The 16441-nt window shown below is 39.3% G+C and overlaps 1 protein-coding gene across 4 annotated transcripts in view; it reads left to right on the top strand.

Annotated features, from left to right (window-relative positions):
* Window positions 1-16441, top strand: part of rftn1a (raftlin, lipid raft linker 1a) — a 34451-nt gene that overhangs the window by 10143 nt on the left and 7867 nt on the right. For all 4 annotated transcript variants that reach the window (XM_024257827.2, XM_036214276.1, XM_024257804.2 and 1 more), the window contains exons 2-3: window positions 763-914; window positions 13750-13933. In XM_024257827.2, the coding sequence (XP_024113595.1) occupies window positions 767-914; window positions 13750-13933 (332 nt within the window). In that variant the 5' untranslated portion in view covers window positions 763-766. The remainder of the gene's footprint in view (window positions 1-762; window positions 915-13749; window positions 13934-16441) is intronic.

The following is a 16441-nucleotide window of genomic DNA, read 5'->3' as shown; positions in this document are numbered from 1 at the left end:
CACATGCACAAATTAGGGTGGGTCTATTTTCGCTCCACAGTGTGGGGCTGTAAACTAGTGGCAGAGCAGATGGATGATGGGAAGGGGGCAGGCTACACATCAACATTCCGGCCCACAACTCAGAGGTGAATTTCTAGTGAACTACTGCCCCTCTGCAGAAACTATGTTCTAGAAAACAATACAGTTTTTAAAATTTTGCCTAAAACAGATTCCTCATGAATAAAAGACCACTAGAAACACTTTTTCAATAGAAAAAACAAATATATGAAATGTGTCATAAATTCTTCCTGCTTTTGGGCAAGCTTTAAATCAGCATGAAAATGGGTTAGCCGTACGACATGCCCAGTTTTTCGGCTCCCGCTCTCTCTGTCTATCTAGTCTGGTGTCGCTCTGCTTGACAGGGCAGGAAATGGGTTTCATTTCTGCTTTAATTCGTTCTGATCAAACATGTCGCTCTCAATCAGCCCAATTCGATTAGGAGATGCTGGTATCACAACCCACCAAGCAGGTAATGCCTGACATTCTCATATTTCTGTGTTATTGCTGTGTGCAGTTTCCATGTCTCAGTGTTGGAGTCGCACATTGTTTCCAGCATCATTAATATCAGCCAGTAACCACCGGCACTCTATTGAAACTGCACGGCTTATATTTAGACACTCGTCGATTTCCCGCGTCTTATTTTGCTCCCACCCGCGGGTTTTCTTTTTGTCTCACATTTTTGAGATGCTTCAACCCCCTCTCCTCCTCTCTCGCCACTCCTAGAAAAATGGGGTGTCGGCTCCCGAAGCTGAGGAAGGCGGAAGACAGGCACAGCCCGGGCAACATCTACTCCACTCTCCGAAGACCTCAGGTTGAGACCAAAGTTGGAGTGGCCTACACCTACCACTTCCTGGATTTCCTGTTGGGGAAAGAAGGTATGAAGATGAGTTTCTCATGTGCTGGCAGTCATCTCTGTCAGAAATGAACGCTCTCCTGTGAGCACTTAATATTCTACAAAGCCTCACATGAATCTGCATTCCTGAGAGCCTCTAAAAACTTTGTTATACACAACTTTTTCCACATTTGACTCCCACAAATGCATACCACTGTTTGCTGTTTAGTTTTGTTGAATTTCTGTTAAAATTAATACAAATCAGAGAGATAAGTCTTTTAAACTTTAGAATTTAGCCTAATTTAATATGTTTTAAAATCAATTCCTCCCTATTTTGTATGTTTTTTTCATTGGTTCTAGCAGATCTCAGAACTTAAGAAATAAGGAGACTATTAACTTTAATTATCACTGCTTGATTCCTAATCCTGACTTGTCTGAACCTTTAATCAAACCTTAGACCTAACAAGCACAGAAATGATCTCCCGCCACATTGCAATCTGTCTTTAATGTCATTGAATTTGGCGATTATCTACGGCACACATGTTAAAGTCAAGGCCCGGGGGCCGGATCCGGCCCGCCGTGTAAATATATCGGCCCTCCAGATCATTTTATTTATTGTTATCAACTGCACTGGTAACATAAGCCTCATTTCCACTGAGTGGTCCGTTAAGGAGTACTAGGATATATTTTATGATGATCAAAACATTGTTTTTAAACAATTTATAAGCTTATTTTGTCTTGTAAAATGACTAAAAGTAAAGAAATTTGAGTGTTTTTTCTTTTAACATTTAGTTTATTTCTAACGTATAATTTTGACAAAATATATTTTTATGGACGGTAAAATTTTGAAAGTTAATTAAGGTTCTAGTTGATTTATTCTGGATTAATATTCCTGCTTTTACTTAACTTTTAAACATAAATATATATTTTATGTTTTTAAAGGGTAACCAAACCCTAAATCAACATTTTTTGCTGTTGACCTCTATAAATGGGGCTTTAAAAGTCCTGTCTGTTGGTCATTGCCAAATTTTTAGCAAATTTAAAATAAACTTGTTTAATTCTTGAAAATATAGTCAAAAACCGTCTGTGCGCTGCCCCCTACTGATTGAATCGAGGTATTACAGCTGAATTTCGTGATTGGTCAAACCATTTTAGTCCCATGTCATTTCAGAAGTCTGACATCATGATCTGCAGCTCTAGTAATGATAACAGTCCTGTTCCCCAGCCCTCTGAATGGATTTTCACATTTCGTCTGTGGGTGGAGTCAGCCTCCAACTTCCCTGTTTGGTTACCCTTTAAAGTTTTAAAAATGTAGTTTTAGTGTGTTCAATAAAAGTATATCTTGTTCGGCCCCTGACCTTCGGTGTTGTTTTGGATTTTGGCCTCGGTGTGTGATTGAGTTTGACACCCCTGATTTAAATTGTTTAGGTAACAGTTGTAATACCTCAAAAGACCACTAGAGGCTGGTGTCAAAAGTGAGCAGTTTACTTCAATGGTAAAACGTGCAGTTATACACCATCAAATAACTTATTTTCAGACTGGTTTCAAATATTATTTTGATGTTTGTGACTTTGTTTCTAATTCATGGCGTTTGTCATGAGTGCGTGTGATTAGGTTTTACTAGATCTCATTTTTTTGTATTTTCAGTGATGTGTTTTTAGATTGGCAGGTGGGTAATACTCTCAGTTTACCGTGTCCTATCTGATTGGCACAGTTCAGAAAGCTCAGATGTTCATTCAGACGGTATGGTCTGTTTTTCTTTGCTCTGATAATCACAGGCCCTGACCTTGGGCTACAGTTGTTACATTGTCAACGCTCCAGAAAATGGGCAACTGTACGGAGCGGTTTCGGCTTATGATTTATGTTTCTGGAGATTGTTTGTTTGGTAATGGTTCAATATCCTTTTCCAGACTGCTGTGAGGAAAAAATTGCTTTCCTAGGATCATTGCTAATGTCGTTCCCTCTTGGAATCGTGGTCACAACAGGGGGTGCAGTGCTATTTGACCAAATATTGAGGTTCAAGTATGTGCACACACCAACCACTCTGAGCACATTCGAGATGTATTATCAAACAACTCTTCAATTACATAGACTTCATTTCCAACTATTTTGTGAAATGTAACTAAAATCATTGAATGTTGTACACAAAGCATTTATACTATTATGCATGAATAAAATAGACCTGGATTTCTCAAATCTTTGAGCAGAAGGCTTAAAAATACAGCTGTAGTCTTAACTGTAGAGGTAAAACTAGACCTTATTTACATCTTTAGGAAATTAGAAGAGTGTTATTTAGATCTGCACGATAAAATTTATTGCAGCTCTCTACGATATGAGTCTCACAACAGACGACGTAAACTGCAATAAGTTGTTTCAAGGGTGTCAAAGTCAAGCACACAGGGGGCCAAAATCCAAAAGGTCACAGGTCGAGCAGGATAAACATTAATTGAACACTAAAACTAAATTTTTAGTACTTTAAAAATGTAAGTTTTTAACTTGACTATGAATAAAAAATGCAGGAATATTATTCCAGAATAAATCAACTTAGACCTTAAATAGCTTTCAATGTTTTACTCTCCATAACGGATCAAAATAATGCTTTAGGGTTGTTTATAGTGAGGACTGAACAGTGTAAAACACTTAAAAGCTCAAAAAGTTTTAAAATTTTTGTCATTTAGTTTACTAAGAAATTTTAGGTTATTTTGGAGTTTAGCTCGTAATTAAGCAACAAGTTAGCTTTTTTTTGCCTAATTTGGCCTCTACTGAGTTTTTATGCTAATTTGGAGTTTAGCTAAACATTTAGCGATAAGCTAAAGTTTTTGGTTAATTTGTCATCTACTGAGATTTTTTAGGATAATTTAGAGTTTAGCTTCTATTTTAGCAACAGGCTAACATTTTTGAGTAATTTAGTTTACAGAGGAATTTTAGGCTATTTTGGAGTTTAGCTAGTAATCAAGCAACAAGCTATCTTTTTGGCTAATTCGGAATCTACTATTTTTACATACTAAAAGGTAAAAATAAAAATAAAAAACTCACATTTTGGGAGATTCTAGTTTCTTTTTATATTTTTGATTTTGATCGTGCCAAGAAATAGTAATAATTTCTATTTCTTATTTTTAAAAATTGGTAATGAATTATCCAAATTTCTTTAAGGCTAAAGTAAATCTATACGTCTCCTTCTTGGTTTGATCAGTAGAAAACGACTCCAAATGACTCTTTTACTGTTAAAGGTTGCCGACCCCTGACTTAGACCGATCAAATGGACCCTTTGGAGGTTAAGATACTTTTGTTTAAACAAAATGGTTAAAGTTTCCTGCCCTGGTGTTAATTTTTATAAAGTGATCAGATTTTCCACTAACAATGTATGCAAAAGGAAGACGGTTCTCCTGCAGATGTCCCGGTGTCAGTGCTTTCTTTTAATCATGTGTGATGATCAACTAATGATCATTTTTAATTGAAAGACCGAGTATTTTGGACATTTCAAACAAGAAGAACAGAAATTGGCCCAGCAGTCGGCCTTCGTTCTGATCCGTTTTTTCTTCCAAAAATGATGGAGCTTCCTAACTTTTATAATTATGCCATAAAAACTCTGCATTGGCTGTTCCAGTAAAATTCAAATGATTAGGTCAGCAACCAACGAATCTTCCTGAGGGGAGAAAGTTGTGTCTTCGTTGTGGAGTTGGTAGGCTTCGTATTTTCAGGTTCAGCCCTGTGGCCCGCACACCCTGTCAGCACAGCAACACTCACGTGCAAAGTGTCATCTCCGAGTCTCGGTGAGTGTTTGTTTGGGAATGTGAAAGCTCGTGTGGTGACGTCCTACGTGTCATATTTGACAAGAATCCTCCTGAGAATCGGGTTTCTAAAAATGCTAATTCGAATGTGTCTGAGGGTGACAGAAGAAGTGAAAAAAGGATCGAGGAGGAGAATCAAAATGTGTTGAGCTGTTTTAAATGAATTCGCAACTTCTCTCTTTTTCTTCCTTCAAAAGTGAATGCAAGCCCTCGCTTTGCTCGGTATCACCTGACAGGGGGGAGGAGTTCTGAATCCAACACTGTAACAGACAGCAGGCACAAGTGGCAGCTTCTTTTTAAGCCAATCTTGTTGTTTTTGGCTGAAAACTTCAGAAATCTGCCTGAAGAGGTTGGCGGTGACCGAAGCAGACAATATGAGGTTGTCTTTTTTTATTTGTTAGTAAAGGCTGCAGCAGACGGATCGTCTAATCATATGTGCAGCAGGCCAAGAGTGAAGATATACAGACCACACACTCATACAAACAGCTAATTCTCTCTTGCACAAAACATTTCATAGCACTTAGTCAACAGAGTTGGTGTTATCTTTCGACAGACAGGCAGGCCATTTATATGGTAAACTCACTGATGCCACCTGAGCTGCTTAAGATAGGTAGACTCTATTTTTAGGATAAACGCTGCTACTATGAATTGATTTTGTGTGTGAGAGATTGCTGGTGGGTTTGTGTCTGCCTCTTTCCCTCTCTTACGTTTCTGATAGAGAGACCAGAGAAGTAAAGGATTCCTAAAGGATTATCTGATTGTTTGTGGAGATTGAGAGACCTCATTCCCAGCAAAGGGATTTATTTGTATTTCTGTGTGTGTTTGTGTAGGAGGCAGATAGAGGAGTCTCTGTCACTCCATGACATTGAGAAAACCCACGGTCAAATCCATGCTTTAATTCAATTTGGCTTTCATTAATGATATTGTTCCTTGCCTGCATGACTTGATGACTCCCACAGACTAATGAAAAACAAATATCTTTGCAGGCGCCTCTGTGAAATATGTGAGACAAGATGCTGTTTATCAAACCAAGTTCCCAGGACGAAGAGCACAATCAACTTTCTGACTGGGGCTTTCACCAACCTGCACATAAACAATGTTACTGATGAAATAGTGTCCAAAAGGGCTTGAGCTGAATTTTTTTAGTGTGACTAAGCCCTCTCACTTTGCTGGGTCAATGTGACCCTGTGGTGAGGTTGGAGACTGAGAAATGTCTTCAAATGGCCAATTTCTTTTGTCAGAGGCAATTTTTGGTTGTGGACCATCTCCCTTCCCTCAGCTGATTTATTACTTTGAAATGACCCATCTGATGGACATTTACTGAAGTGACCCAAAGGTTCCTGCTATAGAAGTGTTTCAGGAAATGGGAGATTTACTAACGACAACTCTCAAAAAACTCATCAAAAACTGAAGAAAGTAGATATAGAGCATAGCCTACGATAATGCTGGTGTGAATGCTGTAAGCTGACTGTGGCTGCTGAAGATGGTAAAGCTGATAGCTCAAGATGCTTATATTGATAGCTGAAAATGCTGAAGCTTATAGGCAAAAATGCTGAAGGGTGCTAAAACTTAAGCTAAAAGCCAAATTAGCCTTAAAAACTAGTAAAATGTCTAATTTAGCCAAAACAGCCAGCATAAAGCTAAAATATTTGGTAAACTCCAAATTACCGGTCGCTTAAATATTAGCTAAATACCAAAATATCCTAAAAAAACTGAAAAAACGTAAATTAGCCAAAATAGCATGTAGCTGAAATATTATCTTAACTTCAAAGTAGTCTAGAAAACTGAAAAAAGAATAAATAAGCCAAAACAGCTGGCATGTAGCTAAAATATTAGCTAAATAGCAAAATACAGAACGATTAGCAAAATAGCCTAAAAAGCTTAAATTAGCCAGAACTGCTGGCATGTAGATAAAATATGATCTGAACTCCAAAATAGCCTAAAAAACAAAAAAAAAGCCTAAATTAGCCAAAATATCTAGCACGTTGCTGAAATACTAGCTAAATTCCAAAATAGTCTAAAAAAACTGGAAAAAAAGCTTAAATTAGCCAGAACAGCTAGCATGTAGCTAAAATATTAGAGGTAACCTAACCAATTGTTACTGAAATTTTATAGATTTAAATCCCTAGGAGGAGTTTAAATTTGTACCTGGTGCTAAAGGAATTTCTTTTTTTTTTTTTTTTTGAAAAATCAAGATTTACCTTTGACTTCGGGAAGTCAAAGGTAAAAAAAAATCAGTTGTGATTGAAGACTTAAAATGGTGATGTAAGTTTGAAGTTTTGTAAAGATCGCTTTTACAAAAGTTTTCTTTTCTCTCTTTTTTTTTACTCCATTAAAAGTATTTTGACCCCTTTCATTTTCATGATGGTTTCTCCCGCTATGATGTCATCATTTTTGGAGGAGGGTCATCCATTACAAACAAAACGAATCTGGCTCTTGCAGTCCATGACTGTTACGGTACAGAATAAAACGTGTAAAAACACATTTCAGATATTAAAGCACATTACATTCACCAAAAAAAGATATTTAGTAAAATTGAATCACATTTGAATTTTTAAAGAAAAAATTTTTACAAAAAAACAAAAGTACAAATTGAACAAAACCCCCACAAATATTCATTTTGACCACTACCAACATGAATAAAACATATTTTCTGAAACTGCAACTGTATTTTATTGAATTCAACATTCGCAAATAGAATGGAAAACAATACAATGTTGCTGTAAAATGTCACATTTTCTTAAGTGCTATTCTGAAATGTGATATCCTGCACTTCAGGGGTGCCATAGTTCCCAGATGATCCATATGATCAACACTCTTCCCACTCCACCTGACATGCCAGCAGAAATGCAGAACCCAACAGTCAGGTGTCGCACATACATTTCACCCCACCCCCTCTGTTCCTAGAGCGCCGTGGCGGTGAACACGAGATAGCTGGGAGAGCGTGAACAATAAAAAAAAAAAAAAAAAACAGGAGAAAAGCTACAGAAGAAGAACGGACGAAAGAGGGATTACAAATGAGAAGCATTGCAGTTGTTGAGGGCCGGGAGGGGAGTGAAAAGGAGAAGAGGAGGTGTGAGGAGGAGCAAGTGGGAGTCAGGACCGAGCATGTGTGAGGAAGTAAGTTAGGTGTGATGCAGTGTGACTAACGCTGGTCTCTGAAGCAGCGAGGAGCTGAACTCTGCTGATGGCTTTCTGCTGCCCTGCAGAGACGGAGACCCGCTCAGCTCATTAAAACCTATAACAAATGTCTAATGCTCTGCTGTGCGTTTGTTGGCATGTCTGCTTAAGGAGCTCTTCCCACACCAGAGGAGTTCATACAGTTCCACGCCCGCAGAGCAAGCATTTGTACACGATGCACACGACTCATTTTGCGGTCTGTATTTCCAGTTTGTGTACGCACACATATGTTCACATCCCCTTACATGAAATATGCCTGCTGTTTGAGCGCAGAGGATTCGGCTCAGAGAGCAGGCGCTGCCAGCATCCATCCATATTTCTTTTTTTTTGACATCTTCATCGCTTGTTTTTCAAGGCGAGTGCAGGACATCAGCATTTTTTAAACAAGTTGTTCATGTTTTTGTGGAGGATTTTTCATGGAGCTTTTCTTGTTCTGACAAAATGTCACCTGATGATGATGATGATGATGGCGAGGAGGTGGTGCTGGGGGCTAGTGTGGAAGTTTCTGCTTTTAAACATGACTCTTCTTAACATGTTTTTTTGCTTCGGATAGTTTGTCCGAGAAATTTTCCAGCAGCTAGCTTCGTCATTCCTGAAACAGCAAGGAGCTCCTGGCTCCAGGATGTTAATTATTTTATAGACACTGTTTGGCAAATATCCTCCCCGAGAACCTCTGGAAGTCATTAGAAGGCTGTTTTAAATAAATGTGAACCTCCAGCAGGCACCAGGATAAGCCTCAAAGGGTGGCTGAGAGTGCTAATCCTCATACATCACTGAGGAGGCTTAGTTGAAACTCTGGCTTTTTCATGCACACTCACCTTTACAGCAGAGGTGTCTCCACACATGCTGACTCTGCCGGGGATTTGTACTGTACAAGGAGCTGATAGGACCTCTCAAACAGCTACAGGATGGGTGGGGGACTCTTCAAATACCCTATAACATTCAGGGTCAGAAGGTAACCATTGATCTTGACACACAGCAGCTGCGATGAGGTCAAAGCTGCTGGGTGAGACAGAAATAGCAGCGAGAATCAACAGCTGAGCATCCACTCAGTCTCTTCTAGTGTCTCTCAAACAATGTACCCCTCGATTAAATTATTTTATAAGTCACAGCAGCCAAAAAATGCAAAATAAAGAAGAAAAACCATATATAGGTCACACTGGAGTAAAAGTCGCGCTTATATAGAGAAAAGTGTAACGCTTTTGGACCAATCCTCCAAGCTAGGTGGAATTCTGTGTTCACATCGAACGCGATTCACACGTCAAATTTGCCTCTGTCTCAACGCTCATCAAATTTGCATCTGCAGCCTCTTTTTTGCTGCACGGCAAATTAACAAAAAATGCGCCAGCTGCCTAATTTTTAGACACGCGTCAAGTTAGCATCTGTTGCTTTTGTTTTCACGCGCGTCAAGTTAGCATCTGCTCTTCTGTTTCGATGCGTGTCAAGTTAGCATCAAGTTAGCCTCTGCTCTTCTGTTTTGACGCGTGTCAAGTTAGCATCAAGTTAGCGTCTGTTCTTCTGTTTTGACGCGCGTCAAGTTAGCCTCTGCTCTTCTGTTTTGACGCATGTCAAGTTAGCCTCTGCTCTTCTGTTTTGACGCGCGTCAAGTTAGCCTCTGTTCTTCTGTTTTGACGCACGTCAAGTTAGCATCAAGTTAGCGTCTGTTCTTCTGTTTTGACGCATGTCAAGTTAGCCTCTGCTCTTCTGTTTTGACGCATGTCAAGTTAGCCTCTGCTCTTCTGTTTTGACGCGCGTCAAGTTAGCGTCTGTTCTTCTGTTTTGACGCACGTCAAGTTAGCATCAAGTTAGCGTCTGTTCTTCTGTTTTGACGCGCGTCAAGTTAGCATCAAGTTAGCGTCTGTTCTTCTGTTTTGATGCGCGTAAAGTTAGCATCTGCTGCCTCTGTTTCAACGTCCATCAAATCTGCGTCTTTTTTGCATGTCCCAAAATGTTTGGCACACAAATTTGCATCTGCAGCCCATTTTTTGTTGCACGCCAAATCTGCTGCCTCCTTTTTGACGTTTGTCAAGTTTGCGTCTGCTGTCAAATTTGATGCTAAATTCTTGTCCAAAAATGTTTTCATAAACTAGAACTAGTCCTGAAACATCTGGGATAAGCAATTGCTTCGTTTTTAGTCTCATCGCTACAGGAACCCTCCATTTATATCTGATATACAGTGGATGGAGATGATGTTGAGAGATCAGGTTTATTTATTTTGAAGAGCTTCATAAAAGTGTCAATAACCACACCTCCATGTCTGGGTTCATGAGATCATTCAGGTTTTTTTTTTTTAGCAGCAATCTTTACCTTCTACTGCTGGTGTGTCTGAAGGACGACGATTTCAGCGGTTCTTCCTTTTCTCTGTAACCCAGTTTGATGACTTGCTGTCTTGCATTAGTCCGAAATAAAAAAAAGAACAATAATGTCTTGATGCAATTTTTTTTTTAAAATGAAGTTCAGGAGGAGAACAATCCGATTCTCCTCGTTTGTTTTGGACAGTACTTCTTCTGGGTTGCTGATACACAACCCTACAGCGCCTTCTAGCGATTGTTAATAGGAAACAACTGCTGAATGGCAACTAATCATTAGTGGGAACATAACACATTTTTTTAAAAATCCCATATAAGTCACACCCCTGGCCAAATTATATATATAAAAAAAATCTAACTATCTGCAGGCACCTTAGCTCAACTTTGTGTGTCTAAGACTTCACCGTCTCAGTTGCACTCAGAAGAAATGAGCCACAGCGCCACACCTCCACCTTCCCTCCCCTGGAGTTGGCACTACAAAACTCCAGCTGGCTTTTCTGCCCTAAGCTGTTCCCCTGTTTCCATTTCAGAACCGGCTTTTATATCCAACAGTGGCAGACAGTATAAATGAAGTTGCTTCCCAGCCTGGAGCAGCGTGTAACACACTCGTAACTTTCTGCATGCTTTGCCTCTGAGTCTCGAGTGAGCGCCAGCCGAGCCCGGTTAATGGCAGCTAGAGATTGTTTACGGTGAAGCATTGTTGCCCTCACCTCATTCTCCTGCTGTTTTTTTTCCCCTTTTTACTCTTCTCACTGTACTACTTTTGATTAGTCTCTGCAGACACTCAATAAGTGTTTGCTTGATGAAAGGCTCTCGAGGTTCAGAGGAGCTCTGTCATGTTTCTGTTTCCTCATTGTTTTAACTGAGACAGGAACCAGCGAGGTGTGCATGTTCCTGCACTCGTATTGCAACACCAGCTCCCCGTGTGTGTGTGTGTGAACACGCCAGATGATGAAGAACAAATTGAAAATGAGATGGCTTTCACATTTCTTTTTTTCCACTCTCCATGTGTGGATGTGTGTGGAGTTAATTTATGCAGGTTATTTTCTCCTCTCCAGACCCATGCAAATGAGATGGAATGGAAATGGATGACAAGCATTCAGAACCAAACAGACAGCCTCATCTCTGCCTTTCCTGCTAACGGCCTCTTTTTTTTTTCTTTTGTTCTCATCCGTGCGCACACCTGATTTCGCACACACATATATCCATACGTGCATTCCTCTGACTATACTGAAGCCTTTCCACAGACGAGCTAACGCGGCGCTCTCCCCCAGTGGCTTCACGCTGACAGTTGATAAGCTTTGCTAACCATTTCCACTGAAGTGACATTTTTTCTCTGTCCATTGTGTTGGGTAATATGGGAATTCCTGCTAATGCCACACACCCAAACAAACAGTGAGATAGCATTGTCTCTCAGTCATTCTGATGCATGCCTGTGAAACCGAGTCACCTGGGTTCACCGGTGGAATATGCTGGTTTGCGCTCAGGTGAGTCCATTCCTGCCAGTATCTGCCTCTGCGAGCAGGAGGGTGTGATTGTGCCGGTAACAGTGGGCACACAGGCTAATAAATCTGGTGTAATTGCTTTTTAGATTTGGCGTGAAGATGCCATGTGTTGTTCTTCAGTGGTTATTAACATATTGAAATTGCTTGGTCTTTGTTCCCCCCTTTTTCATGTTTTTTTTTTTCTCAAATCGGTTTTGGCTTTTTCCCTTCTTTGTTTGTATGAACTAACCACAACCTTTAACTTTAGATGTTTCTTGGACCTAACCCTCAGAGAGCGGATAAGTCCCACTTCACTGTTTAGAGAATACACTTTGTTTATGTTTTTCTATTAAGCCATTTATTTCTAAATGTAGTTTTTATTTAGATCAGGGGTCTCAAACTCAATTTCCCTTGGGGCCACTGAAAGCAGAATCTGGCTGAGCGTGGGCTGTATGGAGTTCCATTTATGCCAAAAATATGTTTTTGCATCTACTCTCTATGCCTTTGGTCCATTGTCTATGTCAGGGGTCTGCAACCTACGGCTAACATGACCCCTCCACCGTGCCTCTCTGGTTAAAGGAAAATAAAACATTCTCAAAAAGTTTAACTATAAAAAGTAAGTAAGTAGTAAAGTAACAAAAAACTAATTTGCAAACAGTTGAAGAACATTACAGAAGCTTTTTGAGTGTCAGATGTTCTATTTTTTTTAAATTCAAGGATTTTAAGTGTTTGTAGAATAATAGTCACTGAATTAGCTTTGATTTAGTTCATTACATGAGCATATTTTTATGTGAATATTAAAAATCTAACTATTTGCTGCATTGACATGATCCTATAGTACATAGAATGTATTTTATTTTGAAAGGAAGTCATGTGAAATATCTGACAAAAATGATAAACTATTTCAAGTTTTGAAAAAAGAAGCCTCATTTTATTTAGCGAAAAATATGTTTTTTTATACTTGTTATAACAGTAGCATTAATATAAAAGCAAATCAGTGTCTTATTTTTAAGTGTGTAGGACTTTGTGGCTCCTGTTTGAAAGCTGTCAAAGAAATCGACCCAAATGTCTCTTTAAATGTTGAAGGTTACAGATTCCTGCGGTCTATGTCTACTGAACAAGTGTATTGAACATTTGTTCATGTCTATGTACTACTAAGAAATATCTTCTTCATGTCCCGTAAAACAAGAGGGCCTAACAACACTAGCAACTGTTGCTAAGGACTTTTCCGATGACCAGATGTAAAGATAATAGCAAATGCAAAGTTTAAAGCGTAACAAAGCAAACACAAAGCTATCATCAAAGAAGCGTGGATACGCAGAAGATATTACCCAGTAGGCATTGAACTTTCATATTAAGGTGGGGGCCGCAAAATAGTAACTTGAGGGCCGCAAATGGCCCGCGGGCCGCCAGTTTGAGACCCTGATTTAGTTAGTTTATTTATATATATATATATATATATATATATATATGGTATTGTTATATTATAATAATGCCATATTTTTCTATGTATAACAATTTTTACGTCTTTTACTTTTAACCCCTTAGTGTCTGTTGTCTCAAATATGCGACAAACCAGATTAGCGATAAAATTACCAAAATGTAGCATTTACTTAAAACCAAAATCACAAGTAATTATCCTTTTTCATAGCTGGGAATAAATTCAGCCTTTTTTAACAGTAGCACATACAAGTTATTTTCAAAATAAAACACACCCTCTGTCAAATAACATCCTCTTGCTTCAGCAGATTTACTTGAATTAAATTAGTAAGAAAGTCAAATTTGACATTTTTCTATTAATTTGACATTAATGCATTTTTTCCCCCTTATTTTCCTATCTATTTTAAACGTCACAAAAATTAATCCAAAATCCATTATTTTGAAAAGTATTTAAACATAAAGTAAAACTGAAACCTTTCACAATCTTTTTGCTCAATTATCTACAAACCTGTGGTTTATTCAAAGTATTAGCATTTTTCTTCATAGCAAAAGAGCCTCAATGAAGGGGTTAAAGAGCCACATGTGGCTCCGGAGCCTCAGGTTGCAGACCCCTGAACTAACCCAACAAGGTTCTGATATTTCCCCTGAACCCTTCTTGTCTTTTTTCCCTCCAGAGGTTCCGGTGTCGTCTGTGCTTTGCCTATCATCGGTCCGAGAGCTGCCGGTCCAGGTCAGGGAGCTTTATGCTCAAGGCTTCGTCCTAGTCGCCGTCCACCCCTTTGTTCACCCCTGCGGGCCTCGCCACGCACACATCCAGCGGCAGCTCCACAGGGCCGTGCTGGTCCGAGAAACCCCGAGGTAAAGCGATGAAAATAAAAGTGGTCTTTCATCACAACACGTCCTTTGAATACAGTCAGACTGATGAAAGGGAGAAAGTGTTGCAGCCTCCCCATGTGACCTCATAGTTTTGACACAAAGACCTGCTGAGACTCATTATCACAGCCTCCTCACTTCTGTCTTTTAATGCTAAAAAAACTGAAGATGAGTCAGCCAGTTAAACAGCTTAGTTTAGCTTTTTTATCCAATCCTTTAAGTCTTAACGTTTTACTGTCTGTCATATATTTAAGATGGAAACCAATATTAGTGTTTATAACTACATGTAAAGCAAATTTCACCTGGTTCATGAAGAATGTGGAAAACAGAAAACATCCACACTAAAAACCCCTCATAGATACACATATCGTTTTTCTTATTTCGTTTTTAGGTCTCCAAATGCAGCTGATTTAATTCTGTTTCTCACTGCAGTGTTTGATCTTCAACACTGTATTTTCTCGAATGGTCCAGCACCTCTGACAGCTGTGACAGTTAACCAAAATCCAAAAATTGTTCACTTGCAAGTGAACATTGGTGCAGATCACAACCAAGTTGATAAACATAAGGCAAAGGGCAGAACTTTGTTAGCTACAATTGTTTTAATCACATTCGTGCCAAATTATTGTAATCTAATTGAGTGCAGATTAATCCAGAATGTCATGATTGTATACTAATGTTATATGTAAGTGACCACTAGATTAGATTAAAAGGTTTTTGGTGTGATTCTCTACCGAGAAAGCAGTAGCATCTTTAGCAGCAGGAGTGATGTGAACTGGATTTTTCAGATACTAAATCAAAAATAGTAACATCAAGGGTTAGTATTTAGGATAAAAATAAAAAACATCCTGGAGTGCTAACACAAAAAAATGACCAAAACGTCCTTTGTGTAAACAAAGAAGAATCCAGATGAAAACAGGACAAAACTCTCGATTTGGATCTGGAGTTGGGAAAAGCGCTTCCTGTTTCCGCCAATCAATGGGTTACGTCCTGTGACGACAGAAGCTCCGCCCTAATGGGTCCATTCCATTTTTCTATGGACCTACAATCAACAGGGGACCAAAATGGTACCAGAGGGTGCTACTGAACAGGTCCATATGGTAATGGAAACGCTCAAAAGTCCAGTCCGGCCCGGTCCAGTCCGGTCTGGACCGCTCAGTGAAAACAAGGCATAAGTGAACCATCCCAACAAGGACTGTGACATGTAGGACTTCGATTATAGTTTCTCTGATTGCTTTGCCCCGCCCTCATAATTCCAGGCCAATGACTGAAGAGATCTTTAGTCATGTGGTTTTGTTTTACAAGCGTTGGTTCAGAACAGAAATATAAGGTCCAAAGGCAGTCTGAATACAGAACAAACGGAAGGTTCAAGGCTTGATCAGCACTAAATTAAACGGGCTCAGTCTAGACCAGGGTAGGCAACCAGTGCCTCCAGTGCCACCTTCCTGCATGTTTTCCAATTACCAGGTAATTGTCATGAGTCCCTACTTATGACTGATTACTTGTTTCAGGTGTGTCCAGTCAATAAGAACATGCCAGAGCAGGGTATGTTGGATCCAGATGACCCCATCCTTACATTGACATACTATCCACCCCATGACAAAGATGGACAAAGGTGGACAGGATTTCATGTCTACTATGGCCACCAGTGAAAATCACTGTACTGTCTTGTGGGTTCCAGATGACCCCACTCCCAACATTAATGTGCCAAGGACAGCACCAGGATACATCTCGAAAAATGTTTAGTCTGCAAATACAATTCTTTCCACTTGTTGAATGTATAGTACAGGGGTGTCAAACTCATTTTGGTTCATGGGCCACATTCAATCCGTCTGATCTTAAGTGGACCAGTAACATAAAAGCAATCTTAATCCTATGTTTTTCACTCAGATGGAAAAAAATGCCTCAACCAACAAAGTAACCTAATCACATTCATTCACAGAGGCCAATGGATTAAAAAAATGCATTTTACAAAAAAACAACAAAAAATGGTTCATTCAGTTTTATGCATACTGAATATTTTACATCTGACATTACATACATCTGACACCCCTTGTGGCAGAAATGTGCATTGCAGTCATTTCTTTAAAATATGCTTTTTTTAACATCCTTATATTTTTTTCCTCTTCACGACTAAACTGGGCTGTATGTTTTGTTTCTATAGTTGTTTGATGAGAATAGATCATTGTTTTGGGGTAAAAACGCGTCATCTTGAGTAACAAACTTAACATTTCTGGTTAAGTGACTGATGTAAATGTGATGTTTCACATGTCAGAGTTTTGGAGAACTTTTCTTCTTCTTAATGCTGTTCTGGATGATTGTGTATACACACATGAAACCCACAAACAGGTGCCTGGTTGTTCTTTTGATGCCCCTCCTGCTGCTTCCTGGCACCTGTCACCGTGGAGACGCCTGATTGCATCATCATCGCTTGTCAGGAGTAAACGGCACGCTGAAGCTCAGAAACCATCTCTCCATCCTTTTATCTGCCGTCTT

The sequence above is a fragment of the Oryzias melastigma genome, linkage group LG11 (assembly GCF_002922805.2).
Source record: "Oryzias melastigma strain HK-1 linkage group LG11, ASM292280v2, whole genome shotgun sequence".
NCBI classification, from domain to species: domain Eukaryota; kingdom Metazoa; phylum Chordata; class Actinopteri; order Beloniformes; family Adrianichthyidae; genus Oryzias; species Oryzias melastigma.
Note: the sequence above shows the minus strand (reverse complement) of the source record. Positions and strands in the feature narration are given on the sequence as shown.